The 19,423-nt window shown below is 44.0% G+C and overlaps 1 protein-coding gene across 6 annotated transcripts in view; it reads left to right on the forward strand.

Moving 5' to 3' along the window:
* Positions 1 to 19,423, forward strand: part of SGK3 (serum/glucocorticoid regulated kinase family member 3) — a 230,589-nt gene that overhangs the window by 186,141 nt on the left and 25,025 nt on the right. For 5 of the 6 annotated variants that reach the window (XM_063923849.1, XM_063923847.1, XM_063923850.1 and 2 more), the window contains 5 exons: positions 3,469 to 3,581; positions 3,670 to 3,706; positions 4,662 to 4,748; positions 8,867 to 8,962; positions 18,118 to 18,273. In XM_063923849.1, the coding sequence (XP_063779919.1) occupies positions 3,469 to 3,581; positions 3,670 to 3,706; positions 4,662 to 4,748; positions 8,867 to 8,962; positions 18,118 to 18,273 (489 nt within the window). The remainder of the gene's footprint in view (positions 1 to 3,468; positions 3,582 to 3,669; positions 3,707 to 4,661; positions 4,749 to 8,866; positions 8,963 to 18,117; positions 18,274 to 19,423) is intronic. The other variant, XM_063923853.1, reaches the window with a different exon arrangement.

The raw sequence follows: 19,423 nt of genomic DNA on the forward strand, positions 1-19,423 counted from the left end.
GAGTCCAAAGTATGATTTGTGTTGCAGATAAAGGGGGGTAGTCAACTGCACTTTCCGCCAGTTTTTTTGGTCCGTTTTCGCCCATGCCAATTCATCCCTCCCAAAAAATTTAAAAGGCATGGCGAAAACGGAGCAAAACCTGTGGAAAATGCCCACGATGGAATAGCAGTTGAATTAGTACCGGTTTTCCGATGTCTGAAAACCCGGCACTAATTAAATATCCCCCCAAATATTATACATATGGAAGGTTATGTAGAAAATATAACAAATGCTCCGTGGCAATAAACTTATTTGTGCAGATGCGCCTTTAGGCTAACTTAGCCAATAGCTATGCACTTGTAACTATGGCAACACATGTAAGTATGAATATATATAATTTTGTTACTTTGTTCCCGTTTGATATTTTTGCTCTGTACAGCAATGCACAATTTTGTGGTTCTATAAATAAATGATAATAATCATTTTTTTTAAATCCATCATGTTTGCATAACCATGTTGATGTTTTTGTAGCTGCCCCATAGCGTTCTGTTCCTAAGGTGGAGAGATCAGCTTCTCTCATTTTACATGCAATTTTTGAAAATTGGAATGGTTAGAAGTAGATTGGTTAGTGTTTTATTTGTCTCCACTTTCTCTCTCTCCAACCTTTGATAAATATCCCCCTTAAGAGTGGGCTTTAGATGTGACTTTTTTTACGGTTTATGGATCAGTGGATCGACCTGGATAAGGTCGACAGTCAATAGGTTGACCACTATTGGTCGACTGGAAAAAGGTCGACACCGTGAAAATGTCGACACATGCAATTGTCAACATGATATATTTTTGTTTTTGGTGTCGTTTTTTGCTTAAAATTACCAGGAACCCCATTTAGTGCACCGCATCCCCTTGCATGATTCGCTTCGATCCCCGTGCTGTGGGCAAGGTGCCTTGCTGCGCTTGGCACAGGTTACTATTCCCAATCGTAGTTCACGTGGATGGTATGAAAAAGTTAAATTTTAAAAACAATTGTAAAAAAGTAATGTCGACCTTTTCATTTATACACCTGTCCCTTGTCGACTTTTTACTGTGTCGACCTTGTCCATGTCGACCAATAGTGGGCAACCTACAGACTGTCGACCTAAATACTGTTGTTCTACCACCGGGTACCATTTAGTACAGTTGGCAATTGCGTTGTTTAAATCCTTTTTGTTAATCCTGTACTTGTGCCCTTGTACAGTAGCTGTGCTTCGCTGCATGAAATGCACATGGGTGGTATTGGAAGTAAAAGAGGACTACTGTATAACAGACTTTCCTAGCACCTTTCAAAGTGCAGTCTTTGTAGGCAGAAAGAGGGTCTACAGCCCCAGGAGGCATCCTATACTTTAAATCTGATGTCTTTTTTTTACTTGCAATCAGGGAAAGCACCCATACATTCAAAGTGAATCTATTTTTGCATGTCACTGCAGTTCAAGGCCCATTTTAAGCTAGGACTGTAGGATCTACCCAGCTCCTCCTGTCAGGGAAGGAACCATTTTACAATCCCAGCAAAACCGCTATCCTGACTCGCAGATGTGTGTTTTGCATAAAAATGCTGCATCTGTTTAGTACTAGGGACATAATGTAACAAAACGCATTTGCAGGGGTTCTTATTGCGGGTGGTCTTCAGTAAGCCGACTGACGGGATCCCGGCGCACAGTATACCGGCGCCGGAATCCCGACAGCCGGCATACCGATACTTATTCTCCCTCGTGGGGGTCCACGACCCCCCTGGAGGGAGAATAAAATAGCGTGGCGCGTGTAGCGCGCCACCGTGCCCGCAAGGGGCTCATTTGCGCTCGCCACACTGTCGGTAAGCCAGCGGTCGGGCTCCCGGAGCCGGTGTGCTGGTCGCCGGGAGCCCGACCGCCGGCATTTCATACTGAACCCCTTATTGCACGTAGCTGTCTGTAGGTTGAATTCCAGAGGGTGAGCTGTAGTACAGTTCTTCTTGTAATTTACTTATATACCGCTGCTGCTACTACTACCCCATAAGCTGTAAGAGGATCCTCTAGTCATCACAGACCCCTTTGAATAGGTGAGAGTAAGGAACTCATAGAACACAAAATATTTGTCAGAAAAACATGGTGTATGACTTGAAATTGTGAGGTGTTTATGACACAGATCGCTGAAACAATGTCATGCCTTGTACCCAACTGCTCCTTGTATGAAATTGACACATGTTTTCTATCCTACGCACCTATATATCATTTGAATACCGCCCTATGGGGGTCATTCCGAGTTGTTCGCTCGTTATTTTTTATTCGCAACTGAGCGATTAGTCGCTAATGCGCATGCGCAATGTCCGCAGTGCGACTGCGCCAAGTAAATTTGCTATGCAGTTAGGCATTTTACTCACGGCATTACGAGGTTTTTTTCTTCGTTCTGGTGATCGTAATGTGATTGACAGGAAGTGGGTGTTTCTGGGCGGAAACTGGCCGTTTTATGGGTGTGTGCGAAAAAACGCTACCGTTTCTGGGAAAAACGCGGGAGTGGCTGGAGAAACGGAGGAGTGTCTGGGCGAACGCTGGGTGTGTTTGTGACGTCAAACCAGGAACGAAACTTACTGAACTGATCGCAGATGCCGAGTAAGTGTGGAGCTACTCAGAAACTGCTAAGAAGTGTCTATTCGTAATTTTGCTAATCTTTAGTTCGCAATTTTGATAAGCTAAGATTCACTCCCAGTAGGCGGCGGCTTAGCGTGTGCAAAGCTGCTAAAAGCAGCTTGCGAGCGAACAACTCGGAATGAGGGCCAATCTCCTTTCTAAAGTGATCCACGTTATCGCGCCCATAGTAATCAGGTTTAGCTGCGTAAAGGGTTGGGAAATGGCAAATGCATTTTATTATTGTTATTATTATTATTATTATTATTTATTTTTATTATTTTTAATAATAACTTTTATTTATATGGCTCCAAAAGGTGTCTGCAGCGCTGTACATGAACACAAAATGCACACATGTAGCAAAAATACAAATGATAATCAAAGTACAAATAAGCGAGCAACATTTGGGAAGAAAGGAGGGTAGGGGGACTCATTATGGACTGAAGCAAGCAGTGATGGGTCACACAGGAGTTGGAAACGAACAGCAATCAGTGAATCTGTACCCACAAGCGGGCAGTGAGTGACCACATATATAATCCAGTCCAGTACCTACCTCGGCTGACCAGACTGTTTGGTCCTTTTTTTTTTTTTATTTTATTTGTGATCCATTGTTGCAGGTTTTGGTACCATATTGCCTGTTTCCATCTATAATATACATTCCCTGGGTTTGGAATTTTGTGACGGACCTGTAGTAATTTGATGAGGCTTCAACAATACATGTTCTTGTAAAATGTATATAAAATAAGTTTGCATGCAACATACAAAGCCATAAACAATGTGAGAACACTGCAGGCTGCATTATGAAGGGACTGTACTCTTCTAACGTGGGTGACCATCTAATCTTCACTTACAGCTGTTCTTTCACCTGCAAAGAGAGCGATATTTTGCTGAGCCAAGGGCACTTTTTTATGCTGCAGAAATTGCCAGTGCCTTGGGCTACCTACACTCAATGCAAATTATATACAGGTAGGTCTTTCCTATTTTTTATTATGATGATTTAGTATTTATTCAAATGGGTTCGGAGTTCTAACCAGACATTACATCTTATTGACAGAGACTTGAAACCAGAAAATATCCTCTTGGACTCTGAGGTAATTATTTTCTATAAGCTTTTTTATGTATATAATTGTTAATAGGTTGTGTAACTTAAATGATGAGTACAGGAGATAGGATGGAAAAAGCCATGGAAAACAAGCTTGCACTTGGTATAATATTTATGCAGAGGACTGAGCAGCAATTAATGGGCGATTTATTTATAAAAGTTTATGTGGCGCAGATATTATACAGCCATTTACAGAAAATATTTAGTTGTCTATTTACTAAGCCTTGGAGAGAGATAAAGTGGAAAGATAAAAAGGGTCAGATGTACTAAGCCTTGAAAAGTGATAAAGTGGAGAGTGATAAAGTACCGGCCAATCAGCTCCTAAAAAGGACAATTAGGAGCTGGTTGGTTTGTAGTTTATCACTCTCCACTTTTCAAGGCTTAGTACATCTGGCTTAAAGTATCTGACAACCAGCTCCTAACTGCCATGTTACAGGCTGGGTTTTAAAAATGACAGGAGCTGGTTGGTTGGTACTTTTTCTCAATCCACTTCATCTCTCTCCAAGGCTTAGTAAATAGACCCCTTAGCTCATACAGGGGCGGATTAAGAGAGGAGGGGGCCCGTGTGGAGGTTCCTTGCATGCCCCCTTCCTCTCTGTCAGTGGGCGCATCGCTGCAGACTCAAAGTTTGTACCTGATTTTACTGCGCATGTGCAGGTCTCCAGGAAAATGGTGCCCACACCTTATTCTCGGAGACATATATACTGCACATGTGCGAATCACCGGGAAAATGTCTGCCGCTCCATTTTCTCAGTGATTTATGTCACTAGTTCCGGCCGCCATAGGACTCCAGAGGGGAAAGTATATTTATTTATTTTACCACGACTAATAGGATACCACCCATTGTCTTGTAAAGTTTGATATATTGTTGTCAGTTTGTCCTTTTGTTTTTAGTTAAGATGAGAAAGTGTTGTGCATTAACACTCACCTTTCTTTTGGTTTAGGGTCATATTGTTTTAACAGATTTTGGACTTTGCAAAGAAGGAATTTCTAATTCTGACAAAACACTCACATTTTGTGGGACACCAGAGGTAATTAATGTGAATTGAGATTTTTTAAGTGATTTACTTAATATAACAAATTAATGTAGTTGCTGCTTTTCTGCTAATGTTGCGATTTATGTGGAAGTGGTGTTCTGTATTCAGGGGAAAGTGGCAATAAAAGGGTGAATGATATATGAAAAGGGTGAATGATATATGATGATTTAGTTCTCATATAGCAACCCCCAAATATCTACTGTTTATTTGAACTATATTCTGCAGGTCCTTTCCTTGGTTGTCAAATTCTCCTTTATAGTCTTTCCATTTGGGGAGTCTCTGTAGCACCACACATACAGCCAGATGCACCGATATACAGATGTGTCCCTGCTCATTGTGCATTTAATTGCCTGCAGAAGGCAGCGATTATGTGCAGCTTGGCAGGCTTAGCAGCAGCATACGACCGTTCCATTGATCTCTTTTGCAGCGGAAGCATATGCCCATGCCTGCAAATAGTTGCGGGTACACTATTCACGGGAAACGAGTTGCGTTTACCTTGACTCTTTTTTGCAAGCTGAGCTTAGGCACATCTGTATCTTCAGATATAATGCCCATCAGCTGTGCTGTACAACTGATGTGATATGCCTGTGAATGATGTCATTCAAAGACATATCGGGAGTACACACCCGCTGACCGGCTAGCGCTGTACGGCTGATCTATCACCCAGTGTGTACCCAGCTTAGTCTATCTGCACATGGGTATCACAACATTATAACATCTCCAAAATGGAGCTTTTCTTTTCTTCTCCAAAAGAGAAAAAATAAATCAAACCTTCTAAAGAGAACTTGGTAATGGCAACCAATCCAGTTTCAAAAATATTTTTTTTAAATTTACTTGATAAATGATTGGTTGCTTCACTTTTCTCTTTATAAGGTTTGATACACTTCACCCTGTGTCATTACCCCTCAAATCTCACTCATTGTCAGTACCATCACAATTTCTTCCAACTCCGAAATCCGCTATCCTCTCCTGCCACGCCACTCTGTAAATACGTAAACTGGCTCCCCTTATCCTCCGTCACGCAGTTAAAGTTAGACCACTCCCTGCCAGGATCTCCATAATTCTCCTCTGACCAGATAGTGTGATGTCACTCCCACCCTATGTGTATGCGAGTCATAGCTAGAGTGCAGGGCTGTGGGAGGCGCTGTGATTGGGTCTAGGTGCTTTATAAAGTGATCAGGGGTATCTCATGTTGCTGGTTACAGCATTCAGCCTGTGTGTTATTGCTCTTGCCCTGCTGTGTTGGTGTTAGAATTTTATGGCAGATAAGAACCGCTTGGCGCAATCTTGTCTGATTTTATTTCCTGTTTGTAGCTTGACCTAGGATCCTTATCCACTATCCTGTATGCCTTTTAGCCAGACCTCAAATTAATATTTGACTAGCCCTGACCTTTTGCGTGCATTATCGTTCTATTAGCCATCTGCCCTGTGATTTTCCTCACAAGATAATTGTTTATTGCTGCCTACTCCGACTGGGGATGTAGCTGTGCCCATGCCTTCACTCTGTTCTCATGCTATGAGTGTGCTCTGACTTTGTTTCAGTCGTTTCTTTAGGTTTACACACTATATTATCCATTGCGCCCTCTTATATCTGCCTCTGACCAGCACCTTGCCTCATCTGTAATAGCCACCTCCCATTCCCACCTCTTCTTCCATGCGCTGCTGTCCTGATCTCCACTATGTGCTGCTTTGGTCTCAGCTGTTCCCTTTTTCCCATTAGATTGTTTCATGAGCATGGCCATCCCTCCTCTTGTGTGTTTATCTGTATTTATTTTGTCTATCTATTGGGGAGATTTCAATTAGCCGCAGGGTTTTCATCGAGCATTAATGGCAGAGGGTGGACTTTTTCTCGCGGGCAGCCTCAGGTGATGCTACAGTAGGAACAGTTCACGAGAAAAGGCACCATTGGGGGTTTAACGCATGGGGACACCCATGAGGTCCACATTTTACGCAGAATCAGTCGGTTAGCGTACATTAACCCCTGATTTACTGTGTTGTGAAAAGGCTATTTTTACCCCCCCTCCCCGCACCCATGGGATAAACCCTGCAGCTAATTGAAATCTCCACTTCATGTTGTTATTTACTGTATTTTCCACACTGTCCAGCACTACAGAGCATTGTGGCACCCTACAAATCAACAACAATAACAATCATCCTCTTCATCAGAAGTATAAATAGAATGGCAGAAAATCTCATGCTCCTTTCCAGTTCTACCTCTCTAATCCATCTGAGGCAAATCTGCAGTCCTAAATGTTATGATAAATAGGGAGGCAATTATAAATGTAAAATGTTGGTAACTGATTAAAAATGTTAACGTTGTATACCAAATGTTTCATTAACAATGGTATATTCTTTTGGGAAGATTCCCCTGTAACAATAACTCTTTTCGGACTGGTAACTGAAGCAGGCCCTGAGTTGTGGGAAAGGCACATAGTCCCGGGATTATGGCCCACATTCCGAGTTGATCGCACGTAGCAACTTTTTGCTGCTCTTGTGATCAACTTGACGACGCCTATGGGGGAGTGTATTTTAGCATAGCAGGGCTGCGATTGCTTGTGCAGCCCTGCTATGCTAAAAAAGTTTCCTGCAAGACAAGACCAGGGTATGAGTCACTTACCCTGTGCGGCGGATCCAGCGACGAAGGTCCCGGGGATTGACATCAGACATCCGCCCTCCAAACGCCTGGATCCTCCTGCGTTCGCCTCACCACGCCTTGAAAACGGTCAGTTGACGCCCCGGAATGCCTCCTGCTTGTCAATCTTCATGCGATCGTTGCTGCGATCACTTTCTGCGCCAGCGGCGTCGCTGCCCGGCGACCACTGTGCGTATTGCGGGCACCGCGCAGCCGCAGTCCCGACCCGTTCGCACCGCAGCGAAGGAGCGCTGCGTGCGAACGGGTCGGAATGACCCCCCATGTTGGCAGGGTTACAGTGGCAGATGCCTGTCTGCAGGCTTGGTGTAGTTGTAGTGTTTGGGCAGGCTAACCTGCCAGCACCGGTAGATAAATAAAGTGTATTATCACGGTTTTGTTCATTTATTTATTTTTTATTATTTGTAATACTGAACCACCTTGAAAGAAAATCCCCAGTACTTACCCGGATGCTTTGACCTGCCCAGGAATCTCCTTAGTCACTATCGATCAGCATTCACCAATTTATACACACCCAGTAGTACAGATTAAAAAGAAAAATCCCTCTGTAAATGTAGGTGGAACAAGTCTTGCAACATAGCATATGATAGCTGTAATTGCAAATACAAATAATCTATCCATTTGCATGATCTATGGTGCCAGCAGGTTGGATATATGGAGTATGTGCATTTGACACCTCCTGTACCAGTTTCATAGTAGCCTTGAGCCCTGTATACACTATTTATTGTGAGGAATCAGTACTTTCGACCAATCTCCACGATCATCGTATTGCATGCACCGCCAGTCTGTCATTTACTGCTGTCATTCTTTAATTCATCCAACTGGACATGCTGCACGTCTAATGGGACGATTCTATGCCTGATGCGTTGTTGCATGCAGCATGTAACATTACATTGCGACAGCAGAGTGTGTGTACTGCTGTGCCAATGTATCATTACATTACATGGCAGCATTGCTGTATTGCACCGTCGGAAGGTGTGTGCCGAGCTTTAGATCAGTAATCTGTGCTATCAGCGGGTTCTGGTCATTCCATTATCTAAGTTCCTGCTCACCTGCGGATTCTCCTGATCATACCCGGATACTGCGGATGTCACAGAGCAATCACTCAAATGAGCAGGTGATGCATACTAACAATAAGCGCACACCTGTCTCCAGCTACTATAAACCTTCCATGGATCTGATTGGCTGCTGGCTGTTTTATCCCCACCCACTTTAAAACTGATTACACTCAGACGTACAGATAAGATAATAACAAATAGGCACCCAGTCCCTATTAATATGCACCTTAAAGGGGGTCACTTTATAATAGCAGTTTTTTAATGTTACCAGCTGACTACCTCTTTAGGTTGTAGTAGATACATGGTTACCTCTCTGTTTCACACAAATGTAGTTTTATACTTTCACTTGATGTCCATTTAGATGTACTTTTTTTTTCTTTCTTTTTTTTTTTTTTTTTTTTTAGTATTTAGCCCCCGAAGTCATAAAGAAACAGCCGTATGATAATACAGTAGATTGGTGGTGTCTTGGTTCTGTCCTGTATGAAATGCTACATGGTCTGGTAAGATCATTATGATAATTTTTTTATGTTTGCAATATGTTCCTATATATATTGGATTATAATGTTATATCAGGTTTTAGCTTTCATCCCGAATTACTTTACTGTAGTTTAGGTAAAACCTTGGCAGTAAAGTATTAACAGTATTCTATGTCAGGTTACCTATATAACAATGCAGAATGGTTTTTCCTGAGATGGACATGTGCATCCTGAGGGGGGGAACGCGCTTTTCTCCCCCTTCCCGCCAAGGAGAGATCCCTGCGTCGGAACTTGAAGTAAGTATTGCACCGTGCTGGGCTAAGGTGATGCATGGTATGCAAGATCCATTTTACTAGTTATTTATTAACATTCTTTTATATAGGGCTTATATAGTTTGGCAGTTTTTACAGAGATATTTTAGTCCATCATATCAGTCCCTGCGTCAGTGGTGCTTAAGCCGCTTACAATCCGCATGCCCTGAACACAGACACAAAAATGGGCTAGTTTTTGCCAGGCCACTTAACCAGTACACCGTTATGTTTACTAAAAACGACATGGTACAGTAATTAGAATGTACAAATGGGGGGCGTGGCTTGGCAGGCGAACTGACCAGACGTGAGTGCCCAGAGCTCCTGGGAATCGGTCTCTCCAGCGGGCTTTCCCGTCTTCTCTGTGGTGCCACCCTGCTGCCAAAGAGATCCCCCCCCTGCCTACCTGATCGCCCCTGAGTGGTTAGGGTATGCTGCGGGGCCGGGAGTCGTGATTTCCCGTCCCTGCGGGTTGCGGCCCTCTCCCTTTTACCGAGCCGGGACCTGCAGTACACACCTGAGCCAGAACTGCGGCAAGGCAGAGGTCCGGAAGCCATGCTCTCCTGCTGGCAGCGAATTCAGCCCTGAGTCCGGGAGCAGTGTTTGCAGCCCCGCTGCAGTGGAGGACTGGTAGCGCCACCTCTGCTCCCTGTACAGAGCCTGCAACACTGACTACACGGTAGCCCTCCTTCTCCAGTTCCCCTGCGGCGGCCATCTTGGAAGGCTGCGGAGGTTAGACACTGCAGCTTCAGGGTGCAGGCTGCTGATAGTCTGCAGTCCTGGTTGCAGTCTCCTTTTATTGTACATATTACCACCCAGCATTACTGTTGAAGGTTCAATCCTTCCTGCATCACACATACAGTACCCTTTCCTCCTTTTGATTCTGAGTGCATTTGCCAACTACTCAGCTTCTCTCATTTGAGCTCACTAGCTTGGAGCATACATAGTGCCATAGCTACTGTTATTATTTCACATGGACTTTTCATTGCTAACATCCACTGGATATAACGTGGGGTCTCTGGTATTACAACCTCCCAGAATGTTTCCTGTTTGCTTTATCTATTTCTATACGGGATCCGGTCAGAAGATCGACAGTGTCTAGGTCGACAATGTTTAGGTCGACCACTATAGGTCGACAGTCACTAGGTCGACATGGATGGAAGGTCGACATGTGCTAGGTCGACAGGTCTAAAGGTCGACATGAGTTTTTCACATTTTTTGGGGGGGGGGGGGATTTTTTAATACTTAACGATCCACGTGGACTACGATTGGAACGGTAAAGTGTGCCGAGCGAAGCGGTGGTGGAGCGAAAGCACCATGCCCGAAGCATGGCGAGCGAAGCGAGCCATGCGAGGGGACGCGGTGCACTAATTTGGGATCCCGGTCACTCTACGAAGAAAACGACACCAGAAAGAAAAAAAATTCATCATGTCGACCTTTAGACCTGTCGACCTAACACATGTCGACCTAGAAACCCTGTCGACCTTCCATCCATGTCGACCTAGTGACTGTCGACCTATAGTGGTCGACCTAAACATTGTCGACCTAGACACTGTCGATAAAACGAACCACACCCCTTTGTAGCAAGGTGGGCGATTACACTTTTGTTTCTGATGATGCTGTCCATAGCTCCTTAATGGCTTGCTGATGCCAATCCACTGGGATTCGTAATGTTACGGGCCCTTCCTTTATAGCGTATTATGTAAACAAGTAACTATTGAATGCCCTGACCTCCCTGACCCTCTGTTCAACTCTCTATATCCGCATTATGGTCAGGAACAAGAAAGCTTCCCAGAAACGTAACACACCTCTACCGAAAGAACTATGTCCCAGACAGATATGAGGCCGTTCCTACAGCCCACTCTGTCCAGGCCTAAGGTAGATCTCTCAGCCTCCAGCCCATCCCCCCCACCCCCCCAGATACTGCTGCATCCCCCCCCCCCCCCATATACTCCTGCATCCTCCCCGCCAGCTGAAGTGGCTACTGTCAGACAGTATTTCTCAGCTTTCTGATCGTGTATCCACTCTGGAAGAATGTCAAGACTCAACTGGAGTGTTTTTGCGATCTTTACAAGATGTCATCTCTGCCCAGTCGGCCGAGATTAGGTCGCTACAAGGCCGATTGACGGATCTCGATAACTGGGGGAGGAGAAACAACATTCATATTAGAGGTTTGCCAGAGGACTTCCCTCCATCGGGTCTGGTGGATGCCCTCACGAAGATCTTCAATGAGGTCTTGGGTAATGACCCGAGTGACACAGTCACATTTGATAGAGCCCATTGCGCACTTAGACCACAAGGGCTTCCGACGAATCGTCCTCATGATGTCATCTGTCGGTTGCACTACTATTCTCATAAAGATGACCTCATGCGCAAGGTTCGGCAGTTGGACGGAGTCGACTTTAACAGCACAATGATATACATATATCAAGATCTCTCCTGGCATACCCTTCAGCAGCGGAAAGCTCTTAAAGCACTGACAGACGAACTATGGAAGCGTCAACTGAAGTATCGTTGGGGCTTCCCCTTTACCCTACAAGTATTGTCATCCGGAAATATGCATTCTTTATCCACCTTTTACGATCTACCTGTGTTCTGTTCTGGACTTGGCTTACCTAAAATTGCATTGCTCAACTGGGAATTCACCATGCCAAACTGCACCTCCTCCCACTAAGGGATACTCCCCATGGCAGGAGGTCCACGGCACTAAGGTGCAGAGATCCCCTGTGCCCATGGCCTGTCCGGACTCCGACGTTACCTTTACCTGATTCTCAGACATTTGGTTTCTGTCAAGGTTTTTTCTACTCTTTGTTCTCACCATTGACATTGCTGGACTCCACTGCGTTCCTCATTGGTGAGATCAATTTCATCATTGTCCAAGTCATGGTCCGGTTATCAGTTACGCCTGCTAGTTTCACTTTCTGGTGCTTGAGGGCTGCGGTCCTATGGGCATTTCACCATTTAATCTGCACTTGCGATGCTGCAAATGTTTTAAGCCATTACCCCTGCTTGATATGATGTTATTTGATTACTTAGTTACCAGCGTGCCCCTACTAGTGACTCCCTAACCCCACACCCGCCACCGGCTAAGATGCCTTTTGGGTTTCTGATTCCTCTGTGTATTAGTCTCCCCACAGCAGATTTTTTTTCTTTTCATGTTAATATTGTTACTTGTTTTTTGTTCCCCACTCTCTCCATTTTCATACTTTGTCTCTTCTCTCTTCCCCACCCCTTTCCTGAACTTTTCCAGGAATCATGACACTGTTTATTGTTTTTTGGCCTCCATGACCTTGCCAGGTAAATTGAAAATTATGTCCATCAATCCTAAGGGCCTCAACGTCCCTGAAAATCGATCCGCCCTACTTCGGTCATTATGGTCCGATAGAGTCGATATTGCTCTCTTCCAAGAGTCACACTTTAGGATTGCTGCTTGGAGCCCGTCACTAACAAACCGTAGATTTCCTCTAGCCTTTTATTGCAATACACCAGACAGTAAATCCAAAGGAGTAGCCTTGTTTTCTAGAAACCTCCCAGTTTCTGATGTCTCAGTGCATAAAACGGTCCCAGGCCGGTTGCTTGTAGTTAACTGTAAAATATTTACATGCACGTTTTTTAGTGATTGTATGCCCCTAACCAGGACCAGGTATCCTTTTTTCACTCTCATCTCCTCCAACTAGAGTCTCTCCTTGTAGGCATTGTTGTATTGGGCGGTTATTTGAATTGGACTATGGATCCCTCTCTTGACTCATCTTCTAATAACACTAGGGCCTGTCAACGAAAGTACCATCGAGTTAAGTGACATTTCATGAACTCCAGTTGGCCGATTCTTGGAGGATCCTTCATCCGTCTGGCTGTGATTATTCTTTCTACTCTAATCCCCACCAGGCTTATTCGTGCCTAGACTACCTGTTCCTAAGCCATAGGCACCTCCCTTCCCTGGTTGAGTCATCTATTGGCTCTATAACGTGGACGGACTATGCCCCCGTTACTATGGCACTATCGTCCCACTCCCCTCTCCAGGTCACTGGACCTGGCGTCTTAACGAATCCCTATTGCAGGACAAGTACTGCAAAGGTGAGATTGAATAGACGCTAACTGAATATTTTGCTATTAATGATACTACTGACATTTCTAAAGTTATTCTCTGGGAGGCACACAAGTGCACTTTGCGGGGGAGGTTTATACAATTGGACTCCTTTATGAAAAAATAAAGAACGGCCCACATTGCCCGTTTACTAAAAACAATCAACTCTCTTGAAACTCAGCATAAATTGTTTCTGTCCAAAATGGACTATATAGCGTTGACCGACGCAAGAGCTCAGTTGAATAAACTTCTCAGTGATAGTACTAAACTTTCTCTTCGTAGGTATCACTCTAAATATTATAAATGGGGTAATAAGCCAGGTCGTCTTTTAGCTCAGGTGTTACGAGCCCAAAGAGCGACCACGTTTATTGGGACTATGAAGGATAGTAAGTGCTCTTTATGCTTTTAAGACTCCTGACATAGCGGCCTGTTTTAAACCGTATTACTCCGCTCTTTATAATCTCAGTCAGGGCTGTCTCTAGCCAATTTGGCTCCCAGTGTGAGATTTCAAAATGCGCCCCCCCCCCCCCCCCCACGTGTCCCCATTTTACACAGTGCGGCAGGCAAGAGTCCCTATTTTACACATTACGCAGGCAAGACTCCCCATTTTACACAGTACGGCAGGCAAGTGTCCCCAATTTACACATTACGGCAGGCAAGTGTCCCCATTTGACACAGTACGGCAGGCAAGTGTCAAGTGGGGGGGGGGGGGGGGAAGGGAGAGGGAGGGGGAGAGAGAGAGAGACTACTTACACATGAAGAGGATCTTCCCGCTCTTCGGGTCGGGCCCCCTCCTCCTTCCAGCTTGTCTGCTCTTCCTCCCTCTTCGTGTACTCCTGCTCGGGGGGCGGGGTTTCGCAGAATGACGCGATTGCATTGTAACATCACGACGTAACCGCGTCATTCCACGAAACTCCACCCCCCCCGAGCAGAAGTGCTCGGGAAGAGGGAGGAGGGGGGAGATAAGGACCCGCAAAGTGCCGCGGCGGGCGCCCCGTGCGGTTGCACGGCTCGCCCGCCGCAAGAAACGGCACTGATCTCAGTAAACCCTTGTCGAACTCTGACCTACTTTTAGAGAGCCTTCGTATGAAAGAGTACTTGAAAAAGGTTTTCCTTCCTTCTTCTGACCTATGAACTCCAAAGGTCCTTCCCTTTCATATGGAAATCTTCTCATATTACATATTTAGGTGTCCAATTACCAAGCGACCTAACTTGTTTAATTTCCATGAACTATTCTTCACTTCTACAGACTATGAGGGCTGACTATAGCAAATGGTATTTAAGCAACTCTCTTGGCTGGGTAGGGTAAATGTGGTAAAGATGAATACTCTCCCTAAACTGCTGTACATACTTCAGACTTCACCGATTAGAGTTAGATATTCCTGGTTCCGATCCACACAGTTACTTATACAACAATTCATATGGGTTCGTAGAAGACCCCGAATTAACCGCGCTGTTATTACGAGACATGTCCGATGTGGTGGTTTTCAACTGCCAGATGTTAAAACATACTACCATGCAAAATAGAATTTTGGACTGGACCAGGAGTCTGGAATCTAAACAGTGGGTGGAGTTGGAAGCACTGTATACTGTATACAACAATATTCCGAATTTTTCCTTAGCTCCCTAAGCCTTCCTCTGTCCATCCTACTATTTCTCCTACTCTTTCCTTTTGAAAGACAGCCCGTCGATGGCCACATGTTTCATCCGTATTTGGCCCTTTGGCTTCTTTCCTAGCTAACACGGAGTTTGCGCCTGATCTCCTTATTTTCCACTTTCATACTTGGGCGGTAGAGGGGCTCTTTCGGGTCGGCCAGCTGATGACTACATCGGGAGTTAAGCAATTTTCAGATGTTCGAACAAAATGCGAAATCCCACACTCTGATTTTTGGTAATTACTACAGATCAGACACTTTTTGAATTCAGGCAATAGGGCCTCTCAAGCCTCTAGAGCAGGCCTGGCCAACCTGTGGCTCTCCAGATGTTGTGAAACTACACATCCCAGCATGCCCTGCCACAGTTTTAGCCTTCCCTAATAGCAAAACTGTAGCAAAGCATGATGGGACTTGTAGTTTTACAACAGCTGGAGAGCCACATGTTGGCCAGGCCTGCTCTAGAGGATTAACCCCATTTGAAAGACTTTGTATTGCCTCATGCAGCCCAACCCACACGATTTCTGCCTTATATAGGTTGTTTCAGTCTTCCACCTCTCTGGAGCTTCCTCCTTATACATCAGCTTTGGAAAAAGACTTGGGTTTCTTACTCTTGACCAAAGATTGGGAAGCTATATTTCTCAAGACTCATTGCAGCTCCATTTGTATACAAGTCAGGGAAACTCAACACTAAATTTTAATGTGATGGTATAGACCTCCCTCTCTTTTAGATGCTATGTATCCCACTGTGTCTGATAGATGTTGGAGATGTCAGAATGCTGTTGGCTCTCTATTGCATATTTGGTGGGACTGCCCTTTACTCCGACCCTTTTGGAACTCCGTTCTACTTATCTCCCAAGATCTAATCAAGACTACTATTCCTTCCACTCCGGCCTTCTGGCTGCTAAATCACTCACCAATATCATTGTCAAATTATAAACTGTCTCCACTTCGCCACCTGAGCAATGACGCTCGTGCGGTCATCCCTACCCTATGGAGATCCACCTCACCTCCTACTCAAAGAGCATAGTTTTCTAGAATTGATTACTATCTGCACATGGACAATATCCTTCTGGCCTCGAGAGATAAATTTACTGAGTTTACCGCCATATGGTTTTCCTGGCTAATATATATAAATCTTCACCAACCAGTATTATGTCTTATCGACTAGGGACACTAGCTAAGTGATTGTGCTTTCAGAATCTCATGATAGCCTGCCTTTTTGAGCTTCCCCTGGTCTAGGTTACTTCTCTCTCTCTCTCTCTCTCTCTCTCTCTCTCTCTCTCTCTCTCTCTCTCTCTCTCTCTCTCTCTCTCTCTCTCTCTCTCTCTCTCTCTCTCTCTCATCTTTCTTTTCACATCCTTTTCCCCAGATCTTACTATATCCCTCTCTTATTCTCTTGTTTGAAGTACATTTGATCAATGATCAGGCGCGTAGCATGGGTACAAAGCGGATCGCTGCTCAGCGATGGGTTTGTGCGAAGGATCCATTAGCATGGGCGTTCACAAGGAGATTGACAGGAAGAGGGCGTTTGTGGGTGGCAACTGACCGTTTTCTGGGAGCGTTTGGAAAAACGCAGGCGTGTCCAAGCGTTTGCAGGGTGGGTGTCTGACGTCAATTCTGGTCCTGAACAGGCTGAAGCTATCGCAGCGGCTGAGTAGGTCCTGGGCAGTGCAGACACTGCACAAAATCTGTTTGTACAGTTCTGCTACACATGCGTTCGCACGCTTGCACAGCTAAAAAAACACTCCCCTTGTAGGCAGTAAGGTCTGCTAGCGATCAGATCTGAATTAGGCCCAATGTGATTGCCTCTGGTTATATTAATTATATACAAAGATTGTATACTTCAACATGCCTTACTGCTTGGAATATATTTAATTTATTTTTTTTCTCTTTTTGCTACTCGCAGTGTTGTATAACGCTATTTCTTTTTTCTGGTCATGCTGAGTGTTTTTACTGTCATGCTCTAGTACAGTATGTACTTCAATTTTTTCAATAAAAACAGATTATATAAAAAAAAAAGGAATATACAAATGTATTTTTTGTACTGTTCTTGTGATTTTGTGTCCTCAATCGGCCTGTCTACACACTCATTTTCTATGTTGCTCTCAAAGCATCAAAGTAAGCCTGAGTAGGAGAGGATAATTTGCTTATTGTCTATGGAATTAACAGCTTTGTATGCCTTCCTCAAGCTGCGATTACACAGAGCAATCTAAGTGCACAGCCCCACTGAATAATAGCCAGATATCTGCCATATATTTCCATGTATGTCTGTGTTTGGCCAAGTATGAAAGATCTTTTCATTTGTCTATCAGACCAAACCTTCGGATTAGAGAAAGCACAGTTAACACGGTTGGACAATGTTCTAACTGGATTTACCAGTTGTCCCAGTTGACATCTTTTTCAAATGTTGCTTAGCAATTTGTGTTCAATTAGACATGATGATGGGTTTACTTAAGGTGGGTACACACTGGAACATATATCTGCTGATCAATTGATCGGCAGATATATCTATGGACGGATCGGGCAGTGTGTTGAGCATACACACTGCCCGATCCATCGGGGACTGACGTCATGAAGCTGTCAATCACCGCCGGCCGCCGCAGCATGTGTACGGGCGTACCACACAGCGACGCACCAATATATCGTTAGATGTATTGGGCGTCGGCTGTGCTGCGGGGCCGACGCGATACGTCTGTGAACGACTGAGTTCACAGACGTATCGGCCGTACGGGCCTTTAGCAGTAGACCTACCTCTGAGTACAATAAAGCATACGGCTGTGAGAGGACATTGATGTATCAATGAAAAAAAAGAAGTACCCAAAACTCTATAACCCCCCCCCCACCCCCCTTCCCCATCTGTTGTCTCCTGTATTACCCACTCCATTGTGGCTCCGCTCCCCGCTCCCGTACTGACTACATCTCCCAGGTCTGTCTGCTGTTGGGGCGCACCAAAGCTTTGCCTGTGCGCATTGTGGAGACGGGACAGCCTTGCACAATTTTATGTATATAAACAAGAAAATGAGGCAAACTTAGTCCATTTAGTATTCTCCATATAATTTTTATATATGCTCACTGCCTTTATATTATAGTACATATATTTTGGACCCCTGATTTTCAGTTTTTTTGTTGCAGCCCCCTTTCTACAATCGTGATACTGCAATCATGTATGAGAACATTCTCCACAACCCGCTGATTGTGAGGACAGATATAAGTTTGACAGCATCATCTATCTTGGAGGAGCTGCTTGAAAAATACCCAAAACACAGACTGGGATCAAAGAATGATTTTGTATGTAACGCATAAACATATATTTCATTGTGCTGTACCTGTACTAGATTCATTTTAATAATGTTTGGTTATGCTTTTTTTTCTCTTACTCTTTTATCAAATTAAAGAGTAGAAAAAATGTGCATATAAGTTCATACGTTTGTTAATTAGCTATTTGTGTATCTTACCTATCAAAAGTTGTATATAATAATGTAATATTCTGTAGACGTTGCATAGAATAACTTGGTATTGATAATGCAGAGTGCTTTTTTTTTCTCCAATTCAAATATTGTCGTTGTTCCATTTTTTATTTTTATTATATCATTTCCATAGATTGACAAAACCAGCAATGGGGTTGGCTTCTGGCATTTTTGTACATATTACATTTTCTGCATGCTTTTTCTAGATTAAACTTAACATTCAAAGGTATTCTAGGTTACCACAACAAAGAACAGTAACAAAGCACAGTAGTCCTTCCCACCTAAAACAAAGCACTTTTGTTCGTGTTTATGCTCAGTGTTTTAAAGGGCAATGGCTTTATTAGTAAGACCTAGCCGTGTAAAAGCATTACCCTTTTAATTGTCGGTCATAAACACCATCAAAAGTGTTGGGTTGTCTCGTGGATAAACAGCCCATGTTAAATATGTGGTCCCCACGTCTGCCTTTCTATGGAGCATCAAGATAAATTGTTTGTAGGTGCTACTCCCAAGCTTGCTCATCCACTTGTCGGAAAAAGAACTTGGCCATTTAGTGACTTTCCTAAATAATAGGACATTAGGATAAGGCGGCAGCTTAATTGCTTTCCTGTTTAATAATAAAATGCAACCATTCCATTCAGTAATCTATGTAAAACAATAAAACAGTGATCACATCATATGCATATTCAAGTACTAAGAGCTTCTTTAGCCAGACAAAACAAATAAGATTGGCAGGAGATAGCCAGGTTACAGAGAGAAATACAAGTACCAGGTACAAGGACACCACCCGCTTCTATGGGCCTCCTGCCAGGTGCTTTCATATCCACTATTACACTGATAGTCTATAATACATTATGGGGTCTATTCATGAAGCAGTGAAAAGAGTGGAGAAGTGAGCCAGTGGAGAAGTTGCCCATGGCAACCAATCAGCTGCTCTGTATAATTTTATAGTATGCAAATTATAAATGTTACTT

This window comes from Pseudophryne corroboree, chromosome 5 (genome assembly GCF_028390025.1).
Source record: "Pseudophryne corroboree isolate aPseCor3 chromosome 5, aPseCor3.hap2, whole genome shotgun sequence".
Lineage (NCBI taxonomy): Eukaryota > Metazoa > Chordata > Amphibia > Anura > Myobatrachidae > Pseudophryne > Pseudophryne corroboree.